Source organism: Camelus dromedarius, chromosome 12 (assembly GCF_036321535.1).
Source record: "Camelus dromedarius isolate mCamDro1 chromosome 12, mCamDro1.pat, whole genome shotgun sequence".
Classification (NCBI taxonomy): domain Eukaryota; kingdom Metazoa; phylum Chordata; class Mammalia; order Artiodactyla; family Camelidae; genus Camelus; species Camelus dromedarius.
Genome location: NC_087447.1, coordinates 29,891,757 through 29,908,870, shown reverse-complemented (window position 1 = coordinate 29,908,870; position 17,114 = coordinate 29,891,757). Strand labels below are relative to the sequence as shown.

At 36.2% G+C, this 17,114-nt stretch overlaps 1 protein-coding gene across 7 annotated transcripts in view; it reads left to right on the top strand.

The window, feature by feature from the left end:
* Nucleotides 1-17,114, top strand: part of ANO3 (anoctamin 3) — a 360,413-nt gene that overhangs the window by 251,556 nt on the left and 91,743 nt on the right. For all 7 annotated transcript variants that reach the window (XM_031459864.2, XM_064492497.1, XM_064492496.1 and 4 more), the window contains 5 exons: nucleotides 2,512-2,556; nucleotides 8,035-8,166; nucleotides 8,737-8,843; nucleotides 12,556-12,611; nucleotides 16,051-16,172. In XM_031459864.2, the coding sequence (XP_031315724.2) occupies nucleotides 2,512-2,556; nucleotides 8,035-8,166; nucleotides 8,737-8,843; nucleotides 12,556-12,611; nucleotides 16,051-16,172 (462 nt within the window). The remainder of the gene's footprint in view (nucleotides 1-2,511; nucleotides 2,557-8,034; nucleotides 8,167-8,736; nucleotides 8,844-12,555; nucleotides 12,612-16,050; nucleotides 16,173-17,114) is intronic.

Genomic DNA, 17,114 nt, shown 5'->3' with positions numbered 1-17,114 from the left:
AAGAACTAAGGAGAATTGCAGGTTATTACTGACTTCATGGATTAAGGGTACACTTGTATATTTTGGGGAAATATAATTAAAAACAAAATTATTCCCAACCTAGAAAATGTCTCCACTAAGGTAGAGAGAACCCTTTTGTTACTGAGTAAGCATTAAATCAGAATGGGACAGGCATCACAGGCAATTTGCTATGAGATTGCAAAGACAGAAAGAAATCTCACCCTTTTATATAGCCAAGCAGACACCCACTACAGACATGTCCTCAGAATAAACAATAAACAGTCCTCAAGTAAGAAGACTCGACAGCACTAATTGTCACACATAGTTCACCCTAGATTTGACTGGTAATTAGTTAATTGGGAAAATAGAGTCTCTTATTTTAATTTTTATTTGTTCTTATAGTATAAGTGATCTAAGAGTATGTGTTCATCTTGTATGACTTTCTTCCTTCACTTGCTCTTTATTTCTTCCAAAGCACTTCAAAATAAAAAGTGTTTAAGAGAAATATTTCAAACTAACAGCACTAAAAATAGAGAATAATATTTTATCCAAATGTTGCCTCATGCTTTTATAATATTCCTTACCATATCCACAACTGAAAATTATAACTATAACCTTTATCTCCTCTTAATCACATTCCTAGATTTTTTGATAATGAAAATTACTTTAAACCAATTTCTACATTTATAGTTTTTATGCTGTTCTTTTTTGTTTGGTTGGTTTTTTTGGTGGGGGAGGGTAATTAGGTTTATTTATTTATTTTTTGATGGAGGTACTGGGGATTGAACCCAGGACCTCATGCATACTAGGCATACACTCTACCACTCTACCACTGAGCTATAGCCTCACCCTACATTTATAGTTTTTAGAAGAGATACCTTATTTAGTAAGTGTTTATTAAATTCAAAGTGCCCTCAGGCACTGAAGGAAATAAATGCAACTGTAAATTAAACAAAAGCTCATTAATTTTTTTCATCAGCCATCAGAATGCTTACAGTTTACCAAAGAATGTACCAAGTATACAGTAAGCAAAGTTGATGAAATGAAACTACTGCCTTCAAGAAACCCAATCTCCTGTAGAAGATAGTCAGTGAACAGTTATATAATGATGTTATGTAATTATGGGGTAAATAGTGCAAGACAGCCTAGATAGAGAAGGTTCAGAGAGATAGATTTATAGTCCAATAGGGATTGAATGATGTATGCACACAAACTTATGTATGTTTGAGAAAATGAAGAGGGTGATATTTAAAGTGTGATAGACATGCAACCCTTGAAACTCCATATTTAAATATAGTGTTGGAGTACGAAAGGGACAACTTAGAAATTATTTTCTAGTAACATGGCTGGTGATGGCAATGAAATACGGTAGCTCAGAAGGTTTTCAGGTGTTCTAAGCAGTTAATGACACAGGACTAAATCTCAACCCTGCTTTATAAATATCACAGCATGGAGTTTTCTGATTCTCTGAAATGGGTTTTGGTGGGTGGGGATAAAGAGGCATTGTACAAGGCAGAGAATGAGATTCTTGAGCTCCAAGATGTGGGGTTAGTGAGAATCTTTTAGGAGGTGAATTAACCTCTGTCACTAGACTATTTAGTTTCTCTAGAATCAGAATGCTACACACTTACTTAAAACACTGAATATCTTCCCATAGCTTTTCACCCAAAAACTTTAGCATCAGAAGTAAGGCCCCTCATCATCTGTCCCTTGTTCGTCATCCCCTCACCTCTTTTATCATTATCCTCAACTTGGAATTTATACTCCAGCAATTACCAAATTAGTCGACATTCCCTGAATATTACAAGGTTTAGTCTTGCTCCCATAACCATTTCATACTCTGCTAGCTCTATTTAAAATGTCATGTCCTAAGTGTTTTATTCACAGGACTACTCCCACTAATGCGTCAAGATTCAGTACAGATAACACATTCTCTGAGAATGCTTCCCTGTCTCCTTTCTTCTCCATCTACAAAAACCAGTTGAGATCCCTTGCTAGGTACTTCCATAGCCCTCTCCGCTTTCCTGCATTATCACACTTTACTATAACAATCACTTGTCTCCTCAACTGTAAAGTAACTCTTTGAGGGTAGAGACCCTCTTTTTTTCCTCTAAATTTTCAGTGGTTATAACTTCCCATTCTTTGCAAAATCAGAAGTATTTATTACGTATCTGTTTAGATAGATGGATGAATGAGTGGATGGATGTTTAGATAACTTCGTATACCATATAAGCAAATGATCTAGTTAATATGAATTACGCAGCAGAAGTTAGACTTCCCAAAAAAGAATTAAAAATCAAATATTCAAAAGTCATCTACTGATTTATGAAAGTGTCTGTGTCTTTGTTACTAGTAACTTAGCTTCTGAAATTAAAACAATGCGAATTCAGAGTTGTTCCTGTTATACTGGCTTATATCATGTCTGTCTTTAGCATGTAGAAGTTGTAGTATTAAAATGCTCAGTATAATTTTTCATATGACTTTCCTCAGCTAATTTCTATTATTTTTCAGGAAAAAATGCTATTACACTGACCGGAGGAACAAATCAATGGGCAGGTTAGTGGGTGATGTGTAATTTGTTTAAGACCAATTTGTCATTTGGGGAAAAAAAATAAAAGAATACATTTGATTACCGATATCAGCAGTCGTAAATTTTAGGAAGAAAAACTTTATTTGTTCAGGAGATTTAGAACATGACTTAACACCAAATTCAACAATGTTTAAAATCCGATTATCTCTTTTTTCAATTTACCATTGCCGTTCCTACAATCCTTTCTTGATATAATGTTATGGAACAAAGGGAAGAAGGATTTTAATTGAAAGTTAGTGTTTTCGGAGATTTAAATTTTAAAAATAGTTTTAAAACCAGGATTGATGGGTAAATGATGACCCACTAGAGACACTGAACAGTAGACCCAGCAGAGGCCTTCTGGATCATTTAATCCAAACCTCTCCTTGATGAGCTGGTAAAAGAAAGACTAGCATCCAGAGTGAGATGAAGTGGGTGACCAAGGCCATACAGCATCTTTTGTATTGTGGACCTACTTTTGTTCCACCAGCTGAAGCTGCTTCTCTCATAGCCAGTATTGAAAGCAAATTTATTTTCAAGAGCTTTATCTCAAAACAACATCCCTTTACCTATTGTGGTAACAGTAGCTATGGCAAAGGAATTCATTAAAACACAACCCTGACACAGAAGAAACCTTCCTTCTTGAATTGCCTTGGCCCCGTTTCACTGGAAGAAATGAGCTTCCATTTAATGAACCCTAAAACAAAGGGATCCTAACACTTGGCTGTTTTTCTGTTCGTTGCAAAAGAATCAAGTAACAAAAACAGAATGTGAATGTGGTAGAGTAGGCCCTATTGAATAACTCTGCAGGATATCGCAAGTCAGAATGACACAAAAATTAGAAAAAATTCTATAGTGTAAATAAATATCTGACCATTTTAGGAAGGAATTTCATAAATCTAGTTCCTCTACCAAAGGAAATGGCTGAATATAATTTAGAACTTTAGAATAGGAAAATTTTGAATTCTAGAATTTTAAAGAGTACAATATTCTCCTATTGTACTCTTTTAAACATTAAACTTAGGTATGGTAGGAATAGATGATAAGAAAGGTAAATTGGGGGGGAAACTTGAAATTTGAATGAATGCTAAGGGAATTAGTACCAAAATGACTCTTTAAACAATTAATGACCTCCCTCAGCCAGGTCAGGTTGTTCTGTTTGTCAGGTGAACATGCTCAGATATACAATGAGTTTTCATCATTTCCCTTGTGCCTATGTTCTCCTGGTCTATATAGCAAATTTCCAAAGTTATTTTTGCATGGTAAGGCCAAATTTGCTGGAATATTATGATATATAAATTTACAACTGCAGATTTTTCATGTTTTTTTTCTCTGTATATGCCTGTTCAATATTGGATGTGTTGATAAAATATGTTTGGATTTGCTTCCATGTGCTCTGTAAAATTAGTGAGATTTTGCCACTGTGTGATTAGTGGGTTTTCTGATAAACAGACATCTTCCTTTCAGAGACTTGAAGAAGGATAAAGTCCTGTATATTAAAATGGCAACAAATGTCTATGTAATACTGTCATAATTTAGTTTTAGATTAAATGTGTGCTTAGAATTCCTGATAAACATGTGTATACTAAATCCTAAAGAAACATTCTTAATAGTGGAAGAAAGTTTTTTTTTTTCTATTTTGGTCAAACAAAAGTAAACTAGAAAAATGACCACTATATTGGTCATTTATGTTTTTTATTACCTTTTGTGTTTATTATTATTTTCTGTTTAATTTTATGAAATGAAAATAAGGTTATCAGTTATTCCAAATGATTGTTAATGTGTCTTAAACTTTACTATAGCCTACAGCTTTACAATTTATGTATTGCAAGTAGTATTCTTTGTTCTTTGAGTTTGTGGATGCATATGGGGTGAGTAACAGATAAATAGGAAAGGCATTTATAAAATTATATGACATTAAACTGAAAAAATGAGTATCATGTTATTTGCCTGAGTCCATACTTTCAATTAAGGAAATGAGTTATTTTGATTTTTTTTAAACTTGACGTTTGGAAAAGAAAAGTATGATGTTTTGTGTGTATGTGTGTGTGTGGTCATCATTGTTATAAAATTATAAAACCCAATTTGTAGACAATTGGAAAAGGCAAAAAAAGTCAAATATGTGCCCTTAGATTCCTTAGATTTCACTTGTACTTTCCCTTTCTTGAAGTGGGAAAGATGTTTTGTGCATGGATAATTTGATGAGTAAACATTAGGGGATAAATATGTACAGGCAATTATCCAACTTTTGAAGATTATCATTTCTCCAGGCAGGTGGATAGGAAATGCCTGGAGTTTTATTATTGTTGCTATCTATCATTTGTTTACAAAGCACCTTCATATTCAGTTATCAAAGCATATTCATAATGACCCTTTGGGAAGGCAGAACAAAGAGTAACTGTTTTTGTAGCTCAGGGAAAATAAATGACTCCATTATCACTACTTCTCACCACCCCACACCTCAATCCCCCAACTATCGCATCTGGGGTGGTAGAGTTTGTGCTCTGACCAAGTTCTGTTGATGCTTTAATCCAGATTTCTTTTCAATTTCTGTTGAATTGTCCCCTTTCCACTGATTTTGACAAAGGAAATTAAAGCTCTGTTAGAAGTCATCCTCACAGTATGCCTTAAAATCTTGAGTTTGCAAGATGGCTAACGTGATAAAGGTTTGGTAGAAGTTAGATAATCCGTTAGGTTCCATTGATGGCATGGTGGTGGTAGTGGTAGTTGTAGAAGTAGTGACACTTCTTTTCCTTGTTGTTATCATAAACATTTACCGAGTACTTACTTTGTTCTCGGCACTGTGATATCAGGCATTACCTATTTAACTATCAGAATATCCCTTCATTTAAGTGATGAGAAAACTGAAGGAGAATCAAATAAATTAATAAGCTAGATCATTGCATCCTGTAATTCAGATTCAGCCTGTCCACTGAAATAAATGCACAGCCTAAAAGTTGAGAGTTATGTTTTATTTGGCGGACATTTCTGAGGACTCAAACCCCTTCGAGCCAGGATTAGATGACAGCCTCTCGGATTGCTCTGAGGGACTGCTCCAAAGAGGTAGGGGAGGAGCTAGGATATATAAGAGTTTTACGACGAAAACCAGGTAGTTGGAACATTAAAGATTACTTGTTATCTAAAGAAAAAACAGGCATCTGAGGTTAAAGAATTTAGTGCTTTTCTATGTATGGGAGGAAGCAAACATTTGGGCTCACTGAATTCATTCCTTTGACAAGCACCTAGCTATCTAGGGCCAGTATCCTGTCCTTTCTTATTCTGAGTCCCCTCAGAGTACGCCATTGTGAGTGGCTGCAGAGGTAGGGCTGCAGGCTTGTCTTCACTGGCCAGTGGCGGTAGCCACTGATGACGTGATGGTTACAGCATTCTTTGTTTACTGATATGGTTTGCAGTATTTTTCACTCACAAGCCTGACCACATTTCATCATTAAACATCATTCATTCCTTCTTAAGAGTGTGTAAAATGTCTAAACTGATAAAATTGTTTATCTTTCTGTAAAAGGTCAATGATGGTTTAAAAATCATTTTATCTCATGTCTTTAATTTATTTAAATTCACATTTATTTCTAGTATGTTTGTAATCTTGTCAGAGATAAAAGGCCCGTGGGTTCTGTGCCTCATCAGCATTTTCTAAATGCCATCAGATGCCAGCTTTTGTTGGCTCCTCCTCACCACCTAATGAAGTAGGGCAGGTAGAATTACTTCCTCTCTTTACATGTGAGGAACCTAAAGCTCAAAGATCAGAAATGTTTGGTTCAATTTCAATGACCCACAAATTCATCTTCCAACTCCTACCCCATTTTTCTCTTCACTAGGCTAAATTTGAACAGCTTGAGAATTGCTATCTAATCCATTCAGTGTTTTTACAGACTATGCACTAGTTGCTGGAATATGCTGATATTCTGTGATTTCAGAGTCTTTCTTTGTAATAAGAGGAAGCAAAATGAACACTTCAGATAATGTTCATTTATTATTTTAGGCTAGAAAGAAACACTCTGGACCCTCTAAAACCAAAAATGACGTGGCACCAAAATGATAACCTTACTTGGCAAAGAAAAGGTCAAAACTCTTCTCACATGCTAAACTTTACATTAAGACTCGATGCTTATTTCAAATTATACGTAGTAATTTTACCGTGAATAGACTTGACTAAAATGATCTCTAAGGTACAATCGCTGCCTGCACATTGGGGTACTGAATTAGTTTTTTAAAGTTGAAGCAGAGTTGGCCAAAGAAATATTAAGATACATTGTACTTGTCTAGGAAAGTATTCTGTCCTGCTACTTTGACTTCTCTATTGCAGAAGGAACCAAAAATTGCCAAAGATAGAACCTCATAAATAGTATATAGATATAACACATTTTTAAAGTAAACACAGCTGTTTTTATAGCAGCTCAGAATTTAATTTTCAGAATCAATCTCTGGAGTCAGTATCTCTTTTGTTTTCTTTTTTGTCTTTTGGAAAAAAAAATGATTCAAGTCAGTATATATACCCATAGAACAGGGTGATGACTGTACTCTAAAGCTGAGGCCAAAGTATCCTGATGTGAGATTTTCTGAAACAGTGTTCTAATATTTATTTATCCAGTGTCTATGCTAAATCCATCAGTCAAAGCGCCATCAGCCCACCCCCTCCCCAGGAACTAATTAGAAATGCAGAATCCCAGACCCCACAGGAGGTCAACTGAATTAACATCTGCATTTTAACAGGGTCTTCAAGTGATTTATCTGCCCATTAAAGTCTTTAAGGTACTGCCAAGGGAACTTGCCTTATTGTTAATAATCAGGTTTAAAGTAAAGCAGCAACTCACAATTCTCCAGCAAGGTCACTATTATTATTTTTATTGTATGAGTGAGGAAACCTAGGCAAGAAATTAAATAACTTGTACAAGTTCCCACAGCTACTATAAGGCAGAGCTGCCTTTGAATCCAATTTTTCTTGACCGCAAAACCCTAGCTGTTTCCATCAGCCCCCGTGGCTCCCAGTGCTGCTAAATTAGTGTGTTGTAGCCTTTTCTTTCTTTTCCATCTCCAGTTTTGAGAAGCCACATTGCTGTAGACTTTTTTTAAGCGGTCTGTAGCTACACATATATAGACACACAGATAAACATATATACACACACAACTTTAATATATCTTGCTAGTTTTATTTTTTTATGCTCTTTCCTACCCCATCTTTGTGTATGATGATTTTTTTTTTTAACATTTTCCACCAAATTTCTCTTACAAGGATAACCTAGTTGCCCTGAAAGAGTTTAAGTAAATGCAGGATTTGGTTTATTTCAGAATTTATGTCTTCTGCTTGCGAACAGGAGTAATGCATGTTGTGTGGGTGTGAGTGTGGGTGTATGTCTTTTGGGAACTCTTTTTAAGAACGGTGGCGGAAAGTAGGCATGGCCCTGGAAAGCAACCTAATTCAATTGTAAAATATGACTTTGTTCCAGGGTGCAGAAGTATTTTAGAAGAATCAAAAAATGGATGTCCCAAAACCCAATGGTTTTGGACAAGTCAGCTTTCCCAGACCTGGAGGAGTCAGACTGCTATACCGGCCCCTTCAGCCGCGCACGGATTCACCAGTGAGTTCCCATCTCCTTTTTTCCCACCACTTCTTGAAATCATCCTTTTGCTTTTTCTGTCACTGGCTCTCATGTTTACTCCTTGCAACTCTTTCTACATGGAGACAGTATAGAACGTGAAGGGGAAGGGAGAAACATCGCTGATCCCTAAAGTACTGAAAACGAGATAAGCTAGCTCGGAAAGTGCAGTATGAGGGGATGACATCAATTTTTAACGTGTTCTATTTGGAACCATATTACTTAAGGTAGTACAGGATTTATGGGAGCCAATGGGAAATCTGTTCTCTCCTTGTTCCATGCTAAACAACAAGCAGGCGGACATCTAGACTCCCTTAAAAGCTGAAAGATACTGAAATGAATATTTGATAATGCCTTGTATTATTTATGTGTGTACTTTTTTCTCTGCCAAGTGATTTTTTTTAAGATGATAGTTTCTCTTCTGATTGGCTGTACTTCACATGCATTCGTTTGAATGGAGAAAACACGTAGATGACGACCCAGGAACTTGTAACTGTTGCTGGACTCTGTGGTCTGCGCTGAGTATTAAATCCGATCCCCTTATCTCACCAGCTTCATAATAAACAACAAAGACACCTTCTTCAGCAATGCGACTCGAAGCAGGATCGTCTACCACATGCTGCAGCACACCAAATATGAAAATGGAATATCAAAAGTGGGTAAGAGCACTAATTAAAGACACAAAGTGGAATTTACTAAGTATACTCAGAAATATTTTTTAACAACTGAAGCTTTGCCTTCATGTGTTACATGTGAAGATATAATGCATTGAACAAACTGTAAACATTCTATTTTTCACCTTTTTGATAAAAAGATAATAAAACACACACACAAAAACCTTTTTTCAAGGGCATTTGACCATATGTATTGTGAATGAAAATACCGCAATGTGAATGAAAATACTGCAACCATATCAGTAAACAAAGAATGCTGAAACCAAGTCATCAGCGGCTGCCGCCACCCCCCAGTGAGGACAGGCCTGCAGCCCAGCTTCTGCAACCACTCACAGTGGTGCACTCTGAGTGGACTCAGAATAAGAAAGGACAGGATACCGGCCCTAGATAGATAGGTGCTGGTCAAAGGAATGAATTCAGTGAGCCCAAATGTTTGCTTCCTCCCATACATAGAAAAGCACTAAATTCTTTAACTTAAGATGCCTGGTTTTCTTTAGATAACAAGCAATATTTTATTGTTCCAAATACCTGGTCTTTGTTGTAAAGCTCCTACATATCCTAGCTCCTCCCCTACCTCTTCGGAGCAGTCCCTCAGAGCCATCTGAGAGGCTGTCATCCCGGCTCGAGTCCTCTTGCCAAATAAAACAACTCTTAACTTTTAGGCTGTGCATTTATTTCAGTCAACAGTATCAAAATATGAAATGTCTGAAAACTTTGGAACAAATTTTATTTCTTGAAATTTATCCCAAAGGAATAATCAGACATTTGAATAACAATATATGGAGAAATTTGTTCACTGTAGCTTTGTAAGCAAAGAATAAAAGAGAGTAATACTGGAGATACTTTAACTATCCATCATTAGGAACTGACAAATAAGTTATGTTATATCCACATAATGCATCCATTAAACATTACATGGTTTTATTCACTCTTAATTCAAATTTATTGAGCATCTATTATACACTACATATTATAGAAAGTATATGACATGGACCCTTTACTCATAGAGATTGAAAATTAGTATTAGTTCTCTACTTACTGATTTTGAAAGATACCATAATGCATTATTAAGTAGAAAAAAAATAAGTTACAAAACTAACTAATATAGCCAATCCCATTTCATAAGCATACACAAATGAAAAGGAAAAAAAAATTCTAGAATATATATGAAACTTTTTAGAGACTATTTCTGGAAGGTGAAGTTAAGAGATAATTTTAACTTTCTAAATGTCTATGTTGTTTTAATGTTTAGCAGTATGCTGCTCCGTGTCAGATGCAAATGAAAACTGAAAAAGTTTCACGTAGGAAAATTACGTATAGTTGCAAAGTTTACACAGAGCAGAGCAGATAACAATGGGTAACAAAGGAGCTTGCCTTTTGTTAGGGTGAAGAATACAAGATGACAGAAGAGATAAAATGTCACTCATGTCCTAAAATCCTTTAAAAAAAAAAAGGTGATAGCCAGTGGAAATTTAGACCAATATCCACTGATTTGCTTTAAAATAGAATTGTTACGGAAACGACAGGCCAGTCAAGAAACAAGCACCACTCGGAGGGTTGGAGTACTCAGATGTATTACGCCGGCGGGCTCAGAGGGGCTTCTGCTCCGAAGCTCTGAGCACCTCCAAGACGTGCACGTGAGGTTTTATAGGGTAAAGTACAAGCTTGGGGTATTTGGCCGATAGGCATGGAACGGCTTTAGCAGCATTATCATCACAAAAGTGGAGGTGGGGAGGCAGCAAACCAACATTCCAAAGCCAAATAACGTATCTTTGAAAACCCAGCTGGCTACCAAAAAACATGAACAGCAAAACAACACTAATTAACCTAGATTTACAAGTTAGTCCAGCAGAACTCAGATCAGTATCCAATACTTAGACTTGTGAGTTATCTTGTTAGCCCAGCCCAGCCTCTCCTTCACATTCCTAGACTTGTGTGTTATCTTGTTAGACCAGCCCGGCTTTTCCTTCACAGAATGCCATATTAGTAAAAGGAACTGTGTTTTCAGTCATTCATTTTTTTAAAGAGGAATGTTCAGACTTTGGTTCTCTTCTGATTAATAATTCATTTATTCTTGAACAGTCAAAATAATTTAAACACTAAATCTTTATAAAACTTTGATACTTAATCAGAAGTTTTCTAAACAAGAAATAAAAATAGAGAAGTCCAGAATGTAAACTAATAATGTATGTAAATGATAGCACTATGTGCTTATGTAGTTTTTCAAAATGAAATTGACATTTAAGTGATTGTAAAGATACCATGCCTTTTGTGGAACCTGCAGCACACACAAAAGAGGAAAAAAAAAATTAAAAATCCCTACGTTCAATTGTCACTGTTAAAATTAATACTGTATATATACATGATATATGTGATACATATATCACATATGTCGACTGAAATAAATGCACAACCTAAAAGTTGAGAATTATGTTTTATTTGGCGGACACTTCTGAGGACTCGAACCCCTTGAGCCGGGGATGACAGCCTCTCAGATCGCTTGGAGGGACTGCTCCAAAGAGGTAGGGGAGGAGCTAGGATACTTTACAACAAAGACCAGGTAGTTGGAACGTTAAAAGATTACTTGTTAACAAAGAAAACCAGGCATCTCAAATTAAAGAATTCAGTGCTTTTCTGTGCATGGAAGGAAGCAAACATTTAGGCTCATTGAATTCATTTCTTTGACCGGCACTTAGCTATCTAGGGCCAGTATCCTGCCCTTTCTTATTCTGAGTGCCCTCAGATTGCACCATTGTGAGTGGCTGCAGAGGCTGGTCTGCAGGCTTGTCTTCACTGGGGGTGGGGGTGGGGGAGCAGCCACTGATGACTTGATGGCTTCAGCATTCATTGTTTACTGATATGATTTGCAGTATTTTTCATTCACAAGTATATCATATATATCATAATTAGAACCATGCAGTGTTTACAACTTTCCATCATTTTTATATTACTACTATGAGTATTTTCTCAAGCCCATTAGTATATCTGAACACATTTTAAATAGCTGTACAAAATCCTATTATAAACGGTCATCAAATCACACTCATTTCCCAAGCACCTGATAAAATTGACTATACCGTAAATAATGAAACAATTCCCCAATTTTGGATGTACAGTTATTTTTAATTCTTTACTAGAATGAATAATATTGCACAAAACTTGCTCTCTAGAAGAGTTTTCCCAATATCTAATCTCACCAGGACTATAAGAGTGTCCATGTCACTACACTCTCACTGAAATGAAGATTTTAAGAAATGTCCCATATTTATGTCTCTTTGGATCAACATTAAAGAATTAAAGATTTCTCAGTACTGATACCTTTTTGAGACATTTTAGGGGTGAGGAATTCCTCTGCTTCTTTGACCAAATTTTGTTATTTTGAGGGGGAAACAAGTTGTTCCTGTCTCATAGGCCCCCAAATAAATGAGTATTAAAATGCCCGTATTTCATGATATGGGAAAGTGCCATATGTTGGAACCTTGCAAACCTCCATAGATTAATGTTATAAGGACATAATTATTAGACTCAAGATCAGTCTCTTTCACAGCCTCACTGTCCTCTTAGGTGATGTGGCTGTGGAAGTCATTTGGGTTATTTTGTTTTCAAAATAATTTATTGTTCCAAGTGTATGTATGTATATTGCTTCAGAGGGAAGTCTTCAATTAAACTAACCCAGGAACTATTCTTCTCTTTCCAGGTATCTGTAAACTTATAAACAATGGCTCATATATAGCAGCTTTCCCCCCGCATGAGGTAATTTTGAAATATAATTTCCATTAAAAATGTTTCTTCTGATCAGTGCTTGATTTATTTTATTTTATTTTATTTTATTTTATTTTATTTTATTTTATTTTATTTTATTTTATTTTATTTTTTGCTTAAATCTGGATGCCATTTTCCAAGAAAATTCAATCCGTGGGTGGCCCTGGGCCTTTCTGAGACTCCACTTTAATCTATGGCTGCACACTGCTCTATACAGAGATAGCCTTCTGCTCCAACAGAGCTCCGTGCTTGACCCAATTTGGGATTTAAACCAGCTCCTAAACAGGACAGGTTCTGGCCTGTGCCAGATACTTTTGGGTACCTGAAAATCGAAGACAAACCCACACCAAAAACCTATACCCCCTATTGACTTGATTTTCTGCTAGGTTATTACCTCTCTTCTAGTTTTAAGTAGGTCATGCTGTGGTGGCTTCTGTCTGCTGTGTCATGAATGACATTTGAATCAGTTTTAGACACCCTCCCCCAACACACACACACTACATTTTTTAAGGCAATTGTGCATTTTAAATTAAGAACAGGGTCTTTAGAGGTTTAATGAGTGCATTTTCAAAGTCCATTACTCTTCTATTTATAAAAAGGCCGAGGACTCGTGGGACATAATCCCAATACCTGAGGAATTCACAGTCTAATATAACTCATAAAATATAAAATGTATTGAGCACTTCCTATTTGGCACTGAACTAAAGGTTTTAAGTGGGCTATCTCATTTAATTTTTGCAACAACCCTTTGAGATAGACATTAATATTAACTCTGTTTTACATAGGTAGATCATTGAGGCACAGAAAGGTCAAGTATAAAAGCACAGTTTTGAGCTCAGGAAGCCAGATTCCAATGCTTACTTGCATCATAGTTTTCCTTATATTAGAAATAGAAATAATGATAACGGATACTATGTTAGAGTTTTCATGCAACAAGTGCATGGATTTTCCCTTTAATCTGACAGTAACCTTGGAGGGGAGGTATTTTTCCATTGTAGAGATGCAGAAACAGCGCTCAGAGAAATTAAACACCAAGTCAAATACGACTTAGTAAGTGGTAGGTGTTTGGAGTGGCGAAGTTCCTGTGAGAGCTTCTGTAGCACAGGAAGGTTTGATTTCTTCCCTAAATAATTTTGTCTACATAGGTAGTCTGTGTTCTGACAGTTTACTTGACAGCTTCTTGTGCGAAATTTGTAACCCATTAGCAATAGGTTGTAAATAGGCATTTTCCCATATATTCTTGTTACTTGGTAGAAATACTAATATATGGGACACATAACACTAAACAACTAGGAAACAATATTATTGAAATGCAGGTAACAGAAATGAAACAGCAAGTCAATAAAATGGACTTAAGAATTTCCTGTTGATTTTAAAAGATACTACTTGAGAGAAACACAAGGCTTACTTAGGGGACAGTGGCGTCAATGGCTCTGACTGTAATTTGATTAAGGACACACAGTTTGTGTCCTTCTTCCTTGATGCAGGGGTATCACTAGTCTCAGTCTCATTTTTTCTACCCATGGTTGAGGTTTACTTTGTTTACAAATGGGACAGTGGTTTGAGGGGAAAAAGAGACATTTCCAGGGGAAATTGGCATGATAAGGAAAAAAGAAAGGGAAGAAGAGGAATATTTGTGAGGGAGTTTGCCTAACATATTGATAGAATTGATAATCCTGTCAGTTATGAATAGTGGAGACAAGAAAAGTGTTTTGGTTGGAGGAGGGGATGGATCATGGAGATGGCGGGGATCACTGAGGGTACCTGGTCCTCTGAACAGGAATGACAATTCGTGGGTGGGCTGGAATCATCACTTTGGTCAGTTTTCTCTTATAACCCACCTCATGTCATTGTCAACCCAGAACATTATGCTTGATTGAGGTTTTTGAGCAGTTAGAACATTGATGTACTAGGGAATTCTAAAGCTTATTACCTAAAATCCAGGAAATGCCTTTTTCTGACCACTGAGGCTGGGAAGGAAAGGCATAAAGTGATATTTTAGAAGAATTATCAGGAATAATTGAAAGAAACCTGAAATATTGATTCACCCTCCTTTACCTACCCAGTCTCAGAGCAGGCGACCTTAACAGTCAGTCCAATGTCACAAGCAAACAAACTCTTCTCAAGTGGATGTCTTAGAGTCTTGATCTTTAATTCCATCTCCTTAGCTTCTAATCTTCAGGGTTTAAACACCTTGGGATCTGTTAGGGAAGAAAACCCTGCAACTGCATTTTAACTGTGCTTCCACCCTTACCTAATTAACTTTTCTATCTTGTTAGAAAGCCAGAGCCAAAAGCCGTATGTGTCTCTTTATTTCAGCCTTGAGGCACCGCAGACCAAATTCAAAGTGTCATATTTCTTGATAGGAACTCTCAGCCCTGGTTGCCTGGGACCATTCAAATGATAGTTTTTCCCTATTCAATGGCCACAGTATAGCAAATGCCTAAAATTAATTAACATTCATTTTGTACCTCTAATGTGCCTGCTACTTTATAGCGATTATCCAAGTGGGCCCTCACAAGACACCTCTCTATTGGGTGTCATTCATATTTATTCTCATCCCCATCATCTAGGTGAGGTAACTGAGGCATAGCTCCACTTGTTTTAAATTCTTATCAACAATTTCATGAAAGTAGAATCACACCCTGGATTAAGGAGAGGGTCTTTGTGAAAAATCCTGTGTCCTAAGTTTGGATTCAGAAAGTAAAGTCACTATATTTATTACCCTTTTTTTTGAAATTATAAAAGAAGAGTAGTTCAGCCCTCGGACTAATTTTCTCTAAAAGGCATATATAGTCTATGTTCCTGAAATTACAGCCCATATGACAGATTTTTGAAGGGGGATATAAAGAATTTGAAAAATAATTCAATTTTTAGAATATCTTGTCTGAGGTAAGTTTTGTGGATTCTAAAGTTTAAAAACATGACTAACACTGGTGACTTAGGCCTCTTACATTTTTTGAATGCTTATATACTCTCTTTCTTAGCTTCTATAAATGAAATAAATATTTTTCTGGAACTGGATTGCTTCTCAAAAGCAGAATTAACTCGCAATGTCTGAACAAAAGATTACAATGATGTATCTAATGTATCTCATTGATGATGAAGATACTCTGTTTATTTAAAAGAACTTAGGTCCCAAACAGTGAAAACTAAAGTCTAGTTTACCTTAAGTGAAAGAGTCCTCATTGGTTTAAAAAAAGGAATTTAAGAAAGAATTTTTAAGGAGCTATCAGAATATTTTCAATGAAAGATAGATATATAAAGTCATCTACAACATCACTCTAGTGATGGGCTTATGTTTACAATTTCTAAAGCTTTCAATAAGGTGTTAAATTATTCTGTAAGGAAAAAAAGCAAAAGCAATTCCTGTTAGTTCAAATTACACTAAAAGAACAGATATCAATTCATCTTATTTTATTTGTTTTAGGGAGCCTACAAGAGTAGTCAGCCCATCAAAACCCATGGCCCTCAGAATAACAGACATCTATTATATGAGCGCTGGGCACGCTGGGGAATGTGGTACAAGCACCAGCCCCTGGATTTAATCAGGTACTGTAGATGGATTGATAATGGAGGACATATTGTACCATTCTGTTGTCATTTTCCTAGATTTGGAATCCTTGTATTTACTCACCAGATCATCTGTATCCATCAGGGTGTAATCATGAAAAAGGAAGACACTACAGGCCTTTCCATTACAAGGAAAGTAATTTAGGGAATTACTAACACAGGTAATGGGAAAGCTGAGAAATCAAACAGGAATAGTGAGGCAACCAGAGAGTAACAGCAGCAGAAAATTGCTAACAACCTTAAAGCTGGAGAGAAAATGGAATAAAGTTTATTTCAGAGCCTCATACCTGGGCCATTGGGTAGGAGCTGTGCCATCCGTGACCAGGACTGTCTGCAGAGAAGTGAAGTGTTGAGAGGAGACCACGGAGATTTATGGAGCCACAGTAAGGTGCGGCTGCTCTGGAGACAGCCCTGAGGACGGCCAGGAGAGGAGAAAAGATAACTGGCTTCTCCCTTCCTTCCATCTGAGTCGTCCAGTACCTCCTGGTGCAACTTCACTAGGAGCAATTTGCAAGACTGTCTGTATAATCTACTTCTCAGTGAAAATAAGTCAAAACAGGGAAAGGCAGAACACAGATCTGAGAGCAGAGAGGGAAATGGCCAACACAGCATCTGTGCACGTACTTATCTTTCAACAAAGATTTGTGGAGTGTCTGTTCTATTCCAGGAAGTATATTCTAGCAAGTAATGGCTCTCAACTGGATTGGTCTTGAAATACAGTTACATTCATGATTTATTTTATTTGGATGGAGGACAATTTGTTCTTATTTTTAAAAATCAGGAATTATGTATTAAAAAGGACTTAAGTCCCTAGTTAACTAGAAACACTTATAGAATAAAAGAAAAAAGAAGATTCATATTAAAAGTTTATATATGTTGATATTTTGAACTGTTTATGAAATTTAAATATCAAGAATAACA